The sequence below is a fragment of the Lates calcarifer genome, linkage group LG19 (assembly GCF_001640805.2).
Source record: "Lates calcarifer isolate ASB-BC8 linkage group LG19, TLL_Latcal_v3, whole genome shotgun sequence".
NCBI classification, from domain to species: domain Eukaryota; kingdom Metazoa; phylum Chordata; class Actinopteri; family Centropomidae; genus Lates; species Lates calcarifer.
Window position 1 is genome coordinate 8,810,250 of NC_066851.1, and position 12,666 is coordinate 8,822,915.

The 12,666-nt window shown below is 41.6% G+C and overlaps 2 protein-coding genes across 2 annotated transcripts in view; both read left to right on the forward strand.

The window, feature by feature from the left end:
- arhgef10 (Rho guanine nucleotide exchange factor (GEF) 10) overlaps positions 1–1,633 on the forward strand; it is a 50,550-nt gene extending 48,917 nt beyond the window's left edge. Inside the window, 2 exon segments of the mRNA XM_018697795.2 lie at positions 85–600; positions 681–1,633. Of these exon segments, the coding sequence (XP_018553311.1) occupies positions 85–584 (500 nt within the window). The 3' untranslated portion in view covers positions 585–600; positions 681–1,633.
- Positions 1,634–3,347: 1,714 nt separating this feature from the next.
- On the forward strand, positions 3,348–6,780 carry LOC108897998 (kelch repeat and BTB domain-containing protein 11). Its single transcript, XM_018697831.2, has 2 exons — positions 3,348–3,958; positions 4,586–6,780. The coding sequence occupies exon 2, from the start codon at positions 4,677–4,679 to the stop codon at positions 6,585–6,587; it is 1,911 nt and encodes a 636-aa protein (XP_018553347.1). The 5' UTR covers positions 3,348–3,958; positions 4,586–4,676; the 3' UTR covers positions 6,588–6,780.
- The last annotated feature ends 5,886 nt before the right edge of the window (positions 6,781–12,666 follow it).

The following is a 12,666-nucleotide window of genomic DNA, read 5'->3' on the forward strand; positions in this document are numbered from 1 at the left end:
TTAATGATGATTTATATCCACAAACATACATCACAGTGTGTGAGACAAACAGTGTGAATACTTACGTGGCTGTATTTTTGTCAGGTCGGGGCATGGTGTCCTTACACGCTCACAATGGACCAGTCAGGTTCCTCACCGTGGCTGCTGCAGTGTGCAACCGGCCCTCTGGCCTGCCACCTTCCTCCACCCTTCCCACCTCAGCTCAGCCGACGGAGACGGAAGAACCGGAGAACACACAGCCGCCCTCAGATTCGGCCCTGACTCCCCGGGGCGTGTGGCTGGGGGAGGCGGGTTGCACCACCATGGCTCTCCAAGACTCCGTGTCCTCCTCATCCTGCGGCTCCCTCGCCCCATCTCAGGGCTCCCTGGAGCACGGGCCTGAGGACGGGGCCCTTTACGACATGCTCCACGACCCGGCCCACCACCTGAGGGGCCGGCGCTCCAGCAAGGTGGACGTCAGCTCTCTGCTGGTGGTGTCCGGAGGTTCGGGCCACCGCAGGGTGAACAAAAAGACCAAACAGTCTCGCCACGAGGACACCACCTCCACTATCATGATCTGGCAGATTCCCTTACTCAACATGTGAAGACAAAAACACCTTGGTAGGTTCACAGTCAGTCACAAGTAGAAAACTGAATCACACTTGTGGGATTTCACTTATATTTTCTTTTTTTTTTTTCAGGTTAAAACAGAAGTGCTGCACACAACTCTCACAAGGAGGATCTGGCGTTACACTTCACAGAATATTTCAGAGAACAACTAAATGTGTTATTTAAACCAGAACTGCATCAGTCACTCTGCATTATTTCCACAGTGTTTCTAATGATGTCTCCAACCATAAAAAAAAAAACAAAGGATCAATAAAACCACTCAATCATGATGCTTGATGGTGCCAACATCAACCTACAGACCAGTCAGAGGATATACTGAACTTGTTAAGGATGTGTTCATTTGAAAACACAGAAAGGTCTTTCATTTCACCCTCTGATAAAGTCGGTCGTTGTTCTGTAACATGGCTAATATGTTTCACTACTCTCCAGTATTTGTGCCATACCAGTTGACTGTATAGGACTGCAGTATTTAAATCAGTGTTGAAAGGAATTTAGACTTAAGCGATGACATTGTCCTGCTTGAAAGGAGCATAAGGTATCGACAGGGCGTTGAAACTGTTACATAAAAGTTTCTTGTAAGATTAGGATTAGGTTTTGGCCAGATTTGAGATCATCTGCCAGGGTTGTAAATATGAAGTATGACAACTCAGGATTACATATGTAGAAGTGTTGGGGGTCAGAGGAAGTGTTTATATTGAATCAGATCCTTTTACTATTGGGCCAACATGTGCAGTGCTCCAACTATTCTGTTACCAGAGCAAAAGGGATAAAAAGGTGAAATATGGATGACTGAATTAGTTTGAGAAGGCTTGATGAGAATCTCTGGCTGGCCAGGTTTCTACTCATAAAGGGAAGAAAGAGCTGTTATCACCAAAAGAGAATTTTTTGTTCCCCCTAATGCATCTTTGTTTCTCACATAAGAATATTTTTAAAAAACGATGAAAAGCTTTATACTTTATCACGAATTGTCTGTACGTTTGTTATGTATATTAACAAATCCATAAACAATGTTTCATTGAGCAAACTTGTGTATTTCATGCATGGAGTTCTGTGAGGTGAGCATTCTGTCCAGAACACACTATTATTACCAGTAGTGAATCTGATGACTCATAAACATGTCTTTTTGAAAGTTTAAAGCCAATCAAAATAATGAAAAGGAGCTGACATGTTGGTAAAGCAAACAGATTTGTATCATATTCAAGACAAGCAGCAGTATTAGGAGATAAAAGAAGGGGGAAACGGTGTCAGTGTGCCTATTTTTCTCAACTCCAACCAACCTTGTACTTCTACTCCACTCCGACTGTGTGCAGCCGTAAGTGCATGCAGGGACTAGCAATGTGCCTGAGGGGCCACAGGAACCGAGCCTGATACAGCTCTTCCGGGATTTCTCTGTTCATTTCTCCCACTGCCGAACAGAGAGGGTCAGGCCTTTTTCTCTTCAGCACGCCCACGTCCACTGTTGCACAACCACTGTTTCACTACATTGTCAGTTCTAACAAAAATAGACAAGATGACTTAAGGTGGGAGTTTTTCCCCATGCTGCAATCTATGGCACCCCAGGATGATCCTAAATATGATCTGATTTGATTTTTTTGTGGTAGTAACACATTGACTTGAACCCAAGATAATATTTAATTCCTGTAACTAAATACTGCCTTGTATTTATTAACTAGAATGTGGCAACGCCTCAGTCTCAGTGGAAATAAGTAAGTAACCCAGTTATCAGTGTGTCTGGCTGGGTGTTGCCATTGCTCGCATATCAAGACAACTCTGTGACTGGAAGTCTTTTGTTTTCCTTCTGACCCTGAGGTTTCCATGGAGACACTCATTTTGTGTGTGTGTATCAGCGAGTCATTGTTCTCAGAATATCTGGCATTAAAACCTCCCAGCTGAACGCTGTCTAATCTTGCAGCGCTGATAGTTGTGCGATGTCCTCACAGTGGCTCCCCTCTATTTTTGTATTTGAAGGCCAGTTGTCAAGACGCACAGGCTCCATGGAGGAGAGAGAGGTTACGGACCCTGGATAAAAAAAATGTCTGCCGCTGCCGTGTGAAGTTGCACCTATGTGCTTCACGTGCTTCTCCTATCTTTCATGCACAGACGTTTCCACTTCTAAGGTTACTTTTCCATGCAAATCACATCATTAGTTTTACTACACAAACACATTATGCTGCGCTTTGGTTGGTTCAGACTGTATCTCTCATCAAACTCTGATAGGAATAGTGTTGGATCATTACCAAAAGGAGAGTGTGACTCATACTGTTTCTCCAGAGCATTGTTAGGTTTTGGATTAAACCTGCCTCAAGTGTACACTCAGTTTATTTTATCACATATGTTTATCACAATGTCTGCTCCCAGTTTATTTTAGGGAGCAGACATTGTGATAAACATAATGCACAAACAGGTGGAGCACGCTAATGGAACATGTATTGATATTTTAAAATAGTGTTACTACAATATAAAATTCCTGGGGGGAGGGGTGTTAGAGAGTGTATGTCATATGTTGTTTAATTTTATTATAATGTGTAGCAGTATTAATTAATGTATAACTGATTGATTATAACATAACTTTTACAGGATGTTTTATGATAGAACAGTTTTAGGTTGGTATATGTGAGTGTGTGCATAGGCTTTAGAGGTGGGAGGGATTTCCCATATATTCAATCCCCTGAACCCCCCCCCCCCACACACACACACACCCACCCGTCGTGGTACCCAGGACAGGGATGATAGAGGAATGTCGCATCTCTTGGATGCGTCCAGCGCGCGCACAACAGATGGAGCCTCATAGTGTAGGGTTAATACCGACTGAAGGGGGCGTGGTTTAGATCAATAATAACCGCCTCACTGTAGTCAACTGTTAAGGAGGAAAAAAAAAGGACAACAAAAATCAGTGTCCTAACAGCTCGGGGGAGGTAGTAGCCCTATCTCTGCCGTCCGCGCTGGACAGCTCCAGTTTCTTGAGGCAAAGGACGCTGAATGTGCGCGGCAGCTTCCACCGGAGGATATTACTTGGCCGACGGCTGAGCTGATCTGAAGAAGGTGCGACCTGAAATGACTGTTTGATCGTCCCTCTGCTGCCGCGCCTCCACCACCGCGGAACCCCACGGGGGAGGATTTCAGCGAAGGAGCTGGATGAAACAACAGCTGAGAGACTTTTTAAAAAAAAGGAGGTGAACGGATGGGTTAAACCGGCTGGAATTTGTCGGCGAAGTAAACTCGTCCAGGGGAGCACAGCCTGGAGCTGCCTCATCAGGATTGCGACTGCCTTACGTAACTGGAGCTTTGTGGAGGGACTAGCAGGGAAACTGCTGGAGCCGAGCTGTTTAATCACAGCGAGGAAACGCAGGTAGGTCACATCTAACTGTTAATGGACATAAACCCGTATCTGTAGATTCTAACGTGGTTGAAATGACAAGAAAAGACCTTCTATTCCTTTACGACTCGACTCCATTAACTGCTTTATTGACGTTTAATCGACACTATCGGGGAATGCGTTAGACAAGAGTTTTGGATGTAACTACAAACGCCCTTTGCCCGTCATATTAGAGATTAATTCCTCCATCAGCGCAACACCATTTGCGCATGCGCTCTGAATATCTCCAGATTACCACAAATAACGGACAGGCAGGGTGATGTTTGCTGTAGGTCGTGCAGTTTACAGCTTCAACAAGCTGCATGTTGGGATTCCTTCGATGTCATGGGTTAGCTAGATGTCGCAGATGTTGCACTTTAAACGCTGTTTCAGTGTATTGACTGAACTAACTGCACATGACTACAGGAGAGATTCCAGAGCATTGTTGGCAGTGGCAGCATAGAGTAATATTTTCCTTTAAATTTCACGGTTTCCAATCGGTTTCGTATTTGAGAAAGGGCGCCCCTTAGAGAATAAGGAAGTCTTTGCAGCCTCAATACTCATTTTCCCCTCCTCCGTTTGGTCTTGGTTACATTCTCTCTTTGTTTTCTCTCCATGTAGGTGAAGAGAGAGCAGTGCCGTTGCAAGTTTTTCTATCCACCCAGCATGATTGGTGAAGGCGCTGTTTCCCATCACCACTGAGCGCATCAACATGAATAAGGGCCGCAGGCTAGGGGGCGGCGGGGCCATCACTGTGGAGGCTGATGTCATCCTCCACGCTGTGAACCCTGATCTTGTCTCCCCTGTCGACAAAGATGGGAATTTATGTCCAGCCTATGTCCAGGGGCTCCTGCAGGACGACAAGGATTTCAGCCCTCCACCAGTGTTTGAGAAGGAATACCTGTTGGATGGAAGACTGATGGAGAACAATCACATTGATCATCAGAAAGGCAACGGCTCATACATCTCAAGAACTGATCAGTTTCACCTGTCCAATGACAAGGGAGCTCTGGATCTGCCTCCTCATACTGACTCCACTGTGTCCAATCACATCACTGCCATGCAACAAAATTGCGCAAGCGGTGAAATCCACAACGGCGCCAGAGCTAAAGTGTCTTACGATGCAGATTCCTCTGTATGCTTGTCTAGCCAAGCCAAACAGGAATCTGATTGGTCAGCCCTAAAATCGAACCTCAGCCAGAGAGCTGAAAATACACTGGCTAAAAATGAGCCTGATTTAGTCATCGAAGTCGGCGGGCAGACGATCAATGCTCACAAGTCTGTCCTGGCAGAGAAGAGCGACTACTTCAAAGCACGGCTGTCACGAGACATCCTGAAAGTGAAGGGACTCAGCTACAAGACTTTGTCCACGTTGATAGATTATGTTTACACTTCTCAAATGAATGTTAGCAAGGACAATGTTGTGGATGTCATCACGGGGGCTAAGATCCTTCAGATCCCCTGTGCCGTCCAGGCGGCCATGGACTCCATGTCCGAACAAATTACTGCAGAGAACTGCTACGAGATTCTGACCATCGCCAAAAAGCAGAGACTCAGTGAACTGAAGGAGACGGCCTACGGCTTCATGAGTGACAACTTCCTCCAGATCCTTAAAGACCCCGCCGTGTATGGGCGTCTGACTGGATCTGAGAGGGATCTGATCCTAAAGAAGAGAATGGAGGGGATGAAGACTCTGATGGTTGCAGAGATAAACGATGTGTTTGATCGAGTTGGGAGCCGGCCGCCGAGTCGCTGTGGCAGTCGGCCGCAGAGCCCTTTGTCAGTGGGGTCTTTGGAGGAGAACCATATGATTTACTACTTCAACGAAACAGCAAATGATTGGAGACCCTTGACGGCGATGCCTGAGGACATAAACACTAAAGGGTGTGGGATCTGCACCATGTATAACTACCTGTTTGTGGCAGGGGGGATAAAGGGCTATGGGGACAAGGGCAAGGTTTCAGACAAAGTCTTCTGTTACAACCCTGTAACCAACCGCTGGGCTGAGGTCAGACCTCTGAACCAGGCTCGTGCCCAGCTAAAGCTTGTGTCTATGGATGGTTACTTGTATGCCATTGGAGGGGAATGTTTGTTTACAGTGGAAAAATATGACCCTCGCATGGACCGCTGGACCACGGTGGCCCCCTTGCCGAAGGGAGCCTTCGCTGTGGCCCACGAAGCCACCACGTGCAGCGGAGAACTGTACGTCTCAGGAGGCTCTCTCTTCTACCGCCTCCTCAAGTACGACCCCAAGAGGGACGAGTGGCAGGAGTGCCCTTACAACAACAGCCGGAAGAAGTCCACCGACATGGTGGCTTTCAAAAGCTTCATCTACCGCTTCGACGTCAACCGTGAGCAGGGCATTAATGTGTTCAAGTACAACACCATAGTGAAAATGTGGCATGATTGCGCTTCGCAGAGGCTTGGAAGTCACTTACCCTTCAGGTGTGCCGTTATCGGGAACTGCATCTATTGTGTGAACAAAACCCAGACTCTTCAGTTTGTAGTGGAGGAGGAGAACGCCTACTTTGTCGAAGAGACGCTGAGGGCACCTCTGGAGGCAAAAGGCGTTCTTTTTCCTTTTGTTCTCACTTTGCCTGAAAAGCCTGAAAAAGTTACATAGTGTGGATGTTTGTGTGTGTGATCCATAATAACGCAATGTATGTGTCATAGCAAAACTGGAATTAGCAGAAGACCTTATATTCACTCCTCAATGTCCGCTTTCTATCTCAGTGTCTCATTGCCTGCTTACAATGGAATGTGTGTATTTGCATGGCAATTAAATACGTCTACAGGGTTAAGCCTTAAAAGGAAAAGTTTTTTTAGTGTTGAATGAATGCAATAATATTTGTATCTGACTGTAGATAATGACATGATGAAAGTGACTGTAGATTATTTTGTGTATTTCCTGTGTTCCAGTTTTGTTTAGTGCAATTTTGTAGTTAGAGTAGATATTATTTAGAACATATTAACTAGTTTACTGGTGACTTTGGTAACAAAAATGAGTGTTTTGTTGAAAATTGTATAAAAAAAATAAGGATGGAAGCCGTCACAGTGCGCTTTATGAGCGATGCAACACAGGTTCTATGCAAATGAAACAGAATATACAGGTGGGTCTGCTGTAATGCTGTGCTATTTAATAGTTACAATGAGTGATATTTGACTGTAAGGAGCTTGATCTCCACCACCTTGATTAACCGTGTGAAAGAGTGTCACATTATGATCAGATCTGTCTGCTACACCACATATATATTCCTCCTGGCAAAGCTTTTATGGATCATGTTGTACCTACTGTAATTCAGGGGACCTTTTCAGTCGAAACAAATCTTAACTCAGTATGTCCAAAGCTTTAGATTTTTGCATCACAACTCAGAAACTGAAATCATTATGATATAAAAGTACATGAACTACATTTATTTTTAGATTCAGAATATGCTATTTTGCTCATAGTGCCTACTCACAGGTGTAACAGTTCCTACATTTAGCACATTTGCCAAAGATAAATAATAATTCTGTCAGGCTACAGTAAACCTATCCAACTCACATATAATGTATATTCACATCTTTTGTGTATTAAGTTCTTAGTGAAAGCATTCTTTAGACGTCACCACAGTTGAGTTAAAAAGTAAAGCAACAGCTGTTTTTGTAGGAGGAAGGGCATCATGTTTGCTGCTAACAGGCACTTTCTTGAAGGTACAGGAAACCCATTTGAATACACAGAGTCTCTATCTCACCTTCCCTGTATGTATTTCAGTAAAACCGTCACAGAACCTTGTTTACCTGTTACCAGGATACCTCCCTGTTGAGGGCCTTTAGGTCAAAGATCAAATCAGACCACTGTGCTTCATCTCAGCATGCCCAGGTCATGGTCCTCACTGCTTCCACAAAGAAGTTCTCCTGGTCTTATGACACTAATTAACCATGTTCTTCTTGCATCAGTGCACATTAATACCAATTTTGCTCTGCATTTCCTTCTTCTAGACATTTCACAGTACTTGTTCACAGCTGCAATAACACAGTGGGAGTTTTGTATGGAAGCTAATGCTGATATATTCTTGGAATGAACTGCTTTTTTGTACAATTGTCTCCATGCAGTCAATGTGACTCAGACAAAATGGATGTGGTTTTGATATTTTGGCTGGCTGGCTGGCGTCTGTATTTTTGTGAACTGTTTTGTAAGGATTTGGTAGTTTTGGATCTGCTGTTGTGATGGACAGTAAAGTAATGCAACGCTAAGGCTTCCTGTTCATGGCATTTGGAGTGGGCTAACAAATAAGCTGTTGGATAATGTATATCAGTCAGAAAAAGTGCTTCAAATAAAATATTTTGTGTCTGAAAATGATCTGGGTTTCTGAATATGTCTTCAGCAAGATGGTGAAGTGCTGCTTTGTTTTGGCTGCTGTCATACAAATATGGAACAGACCTGCCATCTAGTGGGCACTGACTGTAACAGAAGCCAGTAATACTACTGCACAAACATGAAGTCATAGCCAACAACGCATTTTAGAGCTAAGTTGACTGTGTTTACCTTCTTATAAATGCACAGTAATTGTAATATTCCATCTCAGCTTTTGATCAGTGTGTTATATCATTTGCCACATATTATTGCTGCTGCCTGTGAAATACTGAGAAAGTGAGATCATGCAAAATACTCTCAGGAGAAATATATGTTTTTTTTAGACTTATCTCATGACAGTAATTAGTGAATAGACAGTTTCTCACGGTCATGACTTGGTGTTATAGTTATGACAAACATTTTTGAAACGTATTCACAATTATGACTTACTTTTTGAGGAGTCTCATAACTCATGAAAAAGACTGATGTAAAACTAAACTTTTACCTCTGGAGGATGGTGTTTCAGCTGCAGTTTTGTTATTCCAAAACTGTAAATGGTTTTGTTGTTAGAGCAACAACTAGTGGAAGGGTCAAGTGAAAGAACTGTGTAGCTTTTGCTAAACAGCGGCCACTATGGCCACAGCTGGTAATTACAGGATAAAGACACATTAAATTTCCCTTCATTTCCCAAGATTCTCTTGGGTCTGTTGCTTTAAATACATCATCATTAGGTGACCTGACTGAGAGCAGTGGGAATGGGGAAACAACAAACATATCCATGGTGAGTTAGCCTTGTGTTAAACATTAAATGTTTCTCAGTGACATCAGAGAACACATTGTTACAGGAGCACAGCTCTGATGTAGTAATGTCAGTTACACAACAGCATCTTTTTTCAAGTTTGTTAAAAAAGTTACTGGTTCTACCAGACCAAGTACAGCTGTAACAGCTGAACTAAGTAAGGCTGTGTTTCCAATGACTATAGGCATAACAACTATTGTTTGGATTAAGTCAAGTTAACCCATTTTCCTTTGTTTACTTTTTAGGGATTTTAATTCTCTCAGATTTTAACTTTCATTCACAAGCCCTCATCCCAACTTCAAGGCCAATATCACTCACATATCGTATCAGTAAAACTTTACACTGTACTACGATCCACATTTGAACTTGTGACAGTACATGGACATCAGTGCAGTCTGGGCAGTCACCTAATGTGAAGTACCTACATGAACAATGTTTTCATGTAACAAAAATACAAATCACAGTATTTGTTTAATGTAACAGTGGAGTGAATGTATCTCAAATAAGATGACAAGGTTTGTGACAGAGCAAGACACAGTAGAGAACAACCTTTATAGGTGGAAGCCACAGACAGTTCTGTGCTTATCAAAGACAGAAAACCCTGATGGGAGATGAATTTCATCTCTTGCCACTGGTTTCAAGACAACTACAAGAAATGCTTGTAAATTGCATGTGATCTTTTGCATGTTCTTGTATGCACATATACCCACATGGGAAACTCTCCATCCAGCTCTATGCTGTGCTTTCATTTATTTATTTTACCTTTTTATTTATTTATTTATTTATTTGGCTGTTTGTTAATACTGTGGTGTCCCTGTGATGGCACCTTGTAACGGCTAAATTGTTGAAAGCAGGCATATTAGCAAGTGCAAATTAGTTGAATACGAACATAATTGTAGGAGATAGAGTTGTACAGTGACATGAATTTATTCCTATGCATGAGTGAGTTTGTGCATTTTTTTTATTCTAACAATTTAAGTGAAGAGTGAGATAAAGGGCTGCTACAACAGAGACAGTAGCAGGAGAAATGGGACAGAAAAAAAGGTGACTGATTAAATTTTACTGAACAGTGAGGATAAAAGGTGGAAGTAGTTTTTAGAAACATTACATACAGTGAAGTGGCTACATACTTCTATATGTAGTAGTATATACTGGTCTACAGCTGTAGGGACAAATCCATGTTTTAAAAAAACAAAAGAAAATAAGTAGTATAATTAATAAATCCCATAATAAAAACCCCTTTTTTCAACACATCATATTTTTAGCAGTCTGTTTGTGACTCCTTATCTGGCCTGACATTTACATCAAACCACTATATTCTACCAGAGCTATACAAAGCTTTATAATCTGAATTTGTGATGAGATGTACACGATCACAGTGACCTGAGCATGAAGAAAACATACATTAATTGAGAAATGAAGGTTTAAATACACTATATTCTTTGGCATAATTAACAGTTATAGGCCCTGATTTACATTATTAGTATTTACAGTAAAGCTGGTCTCTTATTTTTATGGAAGTTAGTGAGTCCCAATCACTTCATTGCAAGGGCAACCAGTCCTGATAACTTGTGCTCTTTGGTTGGATCTATAATTTTATCTCAGAGGTTTTTGGTTTTTGTCTTGACATGCAGTATGAATTGTTGGACCTTATTTACACAAGTATGTGCCTTTCAAAGCTATGTTCAATCACTTAAATTTTACAAAGGTGGACTCTAATCTAGTTAGAGACACATCTCAGGGATGATTGAAGCAAAGAGGATGTACCAGACGATAATGTGTCACAGTAAATGGTCTGAATTCCTTTGTATTTGCCAAAGTTCAAATTAAAATTTTCAGTTTTTGATTGAAACATTTCTAAAAACATGTTTTCACTTTGTCATTATGGGTTATTCGGTGTAGACTGATGGGCAAAATGGCAATTTTATCAATTAACAATGAAATATACAACACAGTGAAGTGTGCTAAAAGGTAAGGGGTATAAATACTTTCTGAAGGCACTGTAGAATGGCTTGTTGCCTTGAAATTTTGATATTTTTCAACTTTTTCTCTCAGAATGTGCCCTAGCATATTTTCACACAGTGAGTGGGTCAGCACAGCAGACAGATATTTTTTTTTATTAATTTGAATTTTGTTTCCTTTTTTTTATAATTTAAAATTTCTCCATGCCTTTCCAGAGCCATTTGTTTCACCTACCCAGTATGACAGGTGATGGTGTGGCAAGCAAATGAATTACATTCATTTAGCTACCAATCCAATACAACAACACCACACACTACTACCTAAATATACCATAGACTAAATATTCACTTTGCAAGGGAACTGTTTATTTCAGGGTTGTTATGTTGGAATTGTCTTGTATTGCACAGTTGTTGCTTCTGTTGAGCACCCTTGCTGGATTTTTCACTGTATTTTTTCAACACTGGAGGGCAGTATGAGTGTGATGTAAAAAATGGGTAAACCACAGTGGCACCCTCTCCGATCTCTGCTTGTACTGGAAGTATGTGTTCACACTAGAATGTATACTGCCATATAATAAACAGATATGGTCCATAGCTGGCCCTCCTGCTGGTTGAGCTGTGGCCCACTTGGGTTGTGCTTCTCATGGGTCAAGTGATTGCACAGCCCTGTTACTTCACACAAAATGTAGGCCACAGCACAGTACTGTAAAGTGCAGGTCTCTTAAGCTACTTTACCAAACAATACAACAATATGCAGGACAGGACAGTTGGGTGTTCTGGTATCATCTATGGTATCAAAATATAATTGATTCAATTTTGAATTTACATAAGAATATTTGAATTTGTGGTTACCGGTGTAATGATTGTAAAATATCCTACTTTATTTGCTAAACCATTTTTGAGTTATTGATTGTCATAAATGTATTCGAGGCCCCCCCCCCTTTTTTTTTAAAATTTTGATTGTCAGTCTCTAGCCTATTTTTTCATAACTAAATTAGATTTAAATTAAAATGAAACCATGCCATATAATTAATGATTTCAATTTAATGACATACTCTTAATGTTTTTACACAGCTTCAAGTGCAGATCTAGATGAAGGGGAAAGAAAATATCAAGCTTACTAATTGCCCCTATGAGTTGTCACAACAATTAATTCAACATAAAACCAAAACTCTGCCTCTCTCTGTCTGTTGCCATGGAGTTCAGGTGATTGACAGCCCCTGACGTTTCAACCTGTGCATCTGAAGTTTTCTGCCTGTGTGATGGTTTGCACGTGTAAGGGCAGCATCCTCCTTTTTACCATTTTCCAAACTACCAAAATAGCTTTCATTCTGTTTAAAAATGTTACAAGAGAACATTGGAAACCATACCCTTAATGTGAGGTATGCAGTTGCTTTGACTCTTTAAGGAAGCGAGTTTCACAGATGTCTGTGCTCTTTGTTGTTCTGTTAGCATTAGCTTAGCCTGTGTTAATTAGTGAAGAAGTGTTAAATCTCGAGATAACTTCTGTTGTGAATTGGCTATAAATAAATTGATTGACTTGACTTGACTTAAATACGGGCCACCTGGGCCATTGTGCGAATGAAAACCGTGAAATGCGGGTAAA

Excerpts from the sequence above, each read along its gene's own strand:
- LOC108897998 (XM_018697831.2), top strand. The coding sequence starts at position 4,677 with ATGAATAAGGGCCGCAGGCTAGGGGGCGGCGGGGCCATCACTGTGGAG.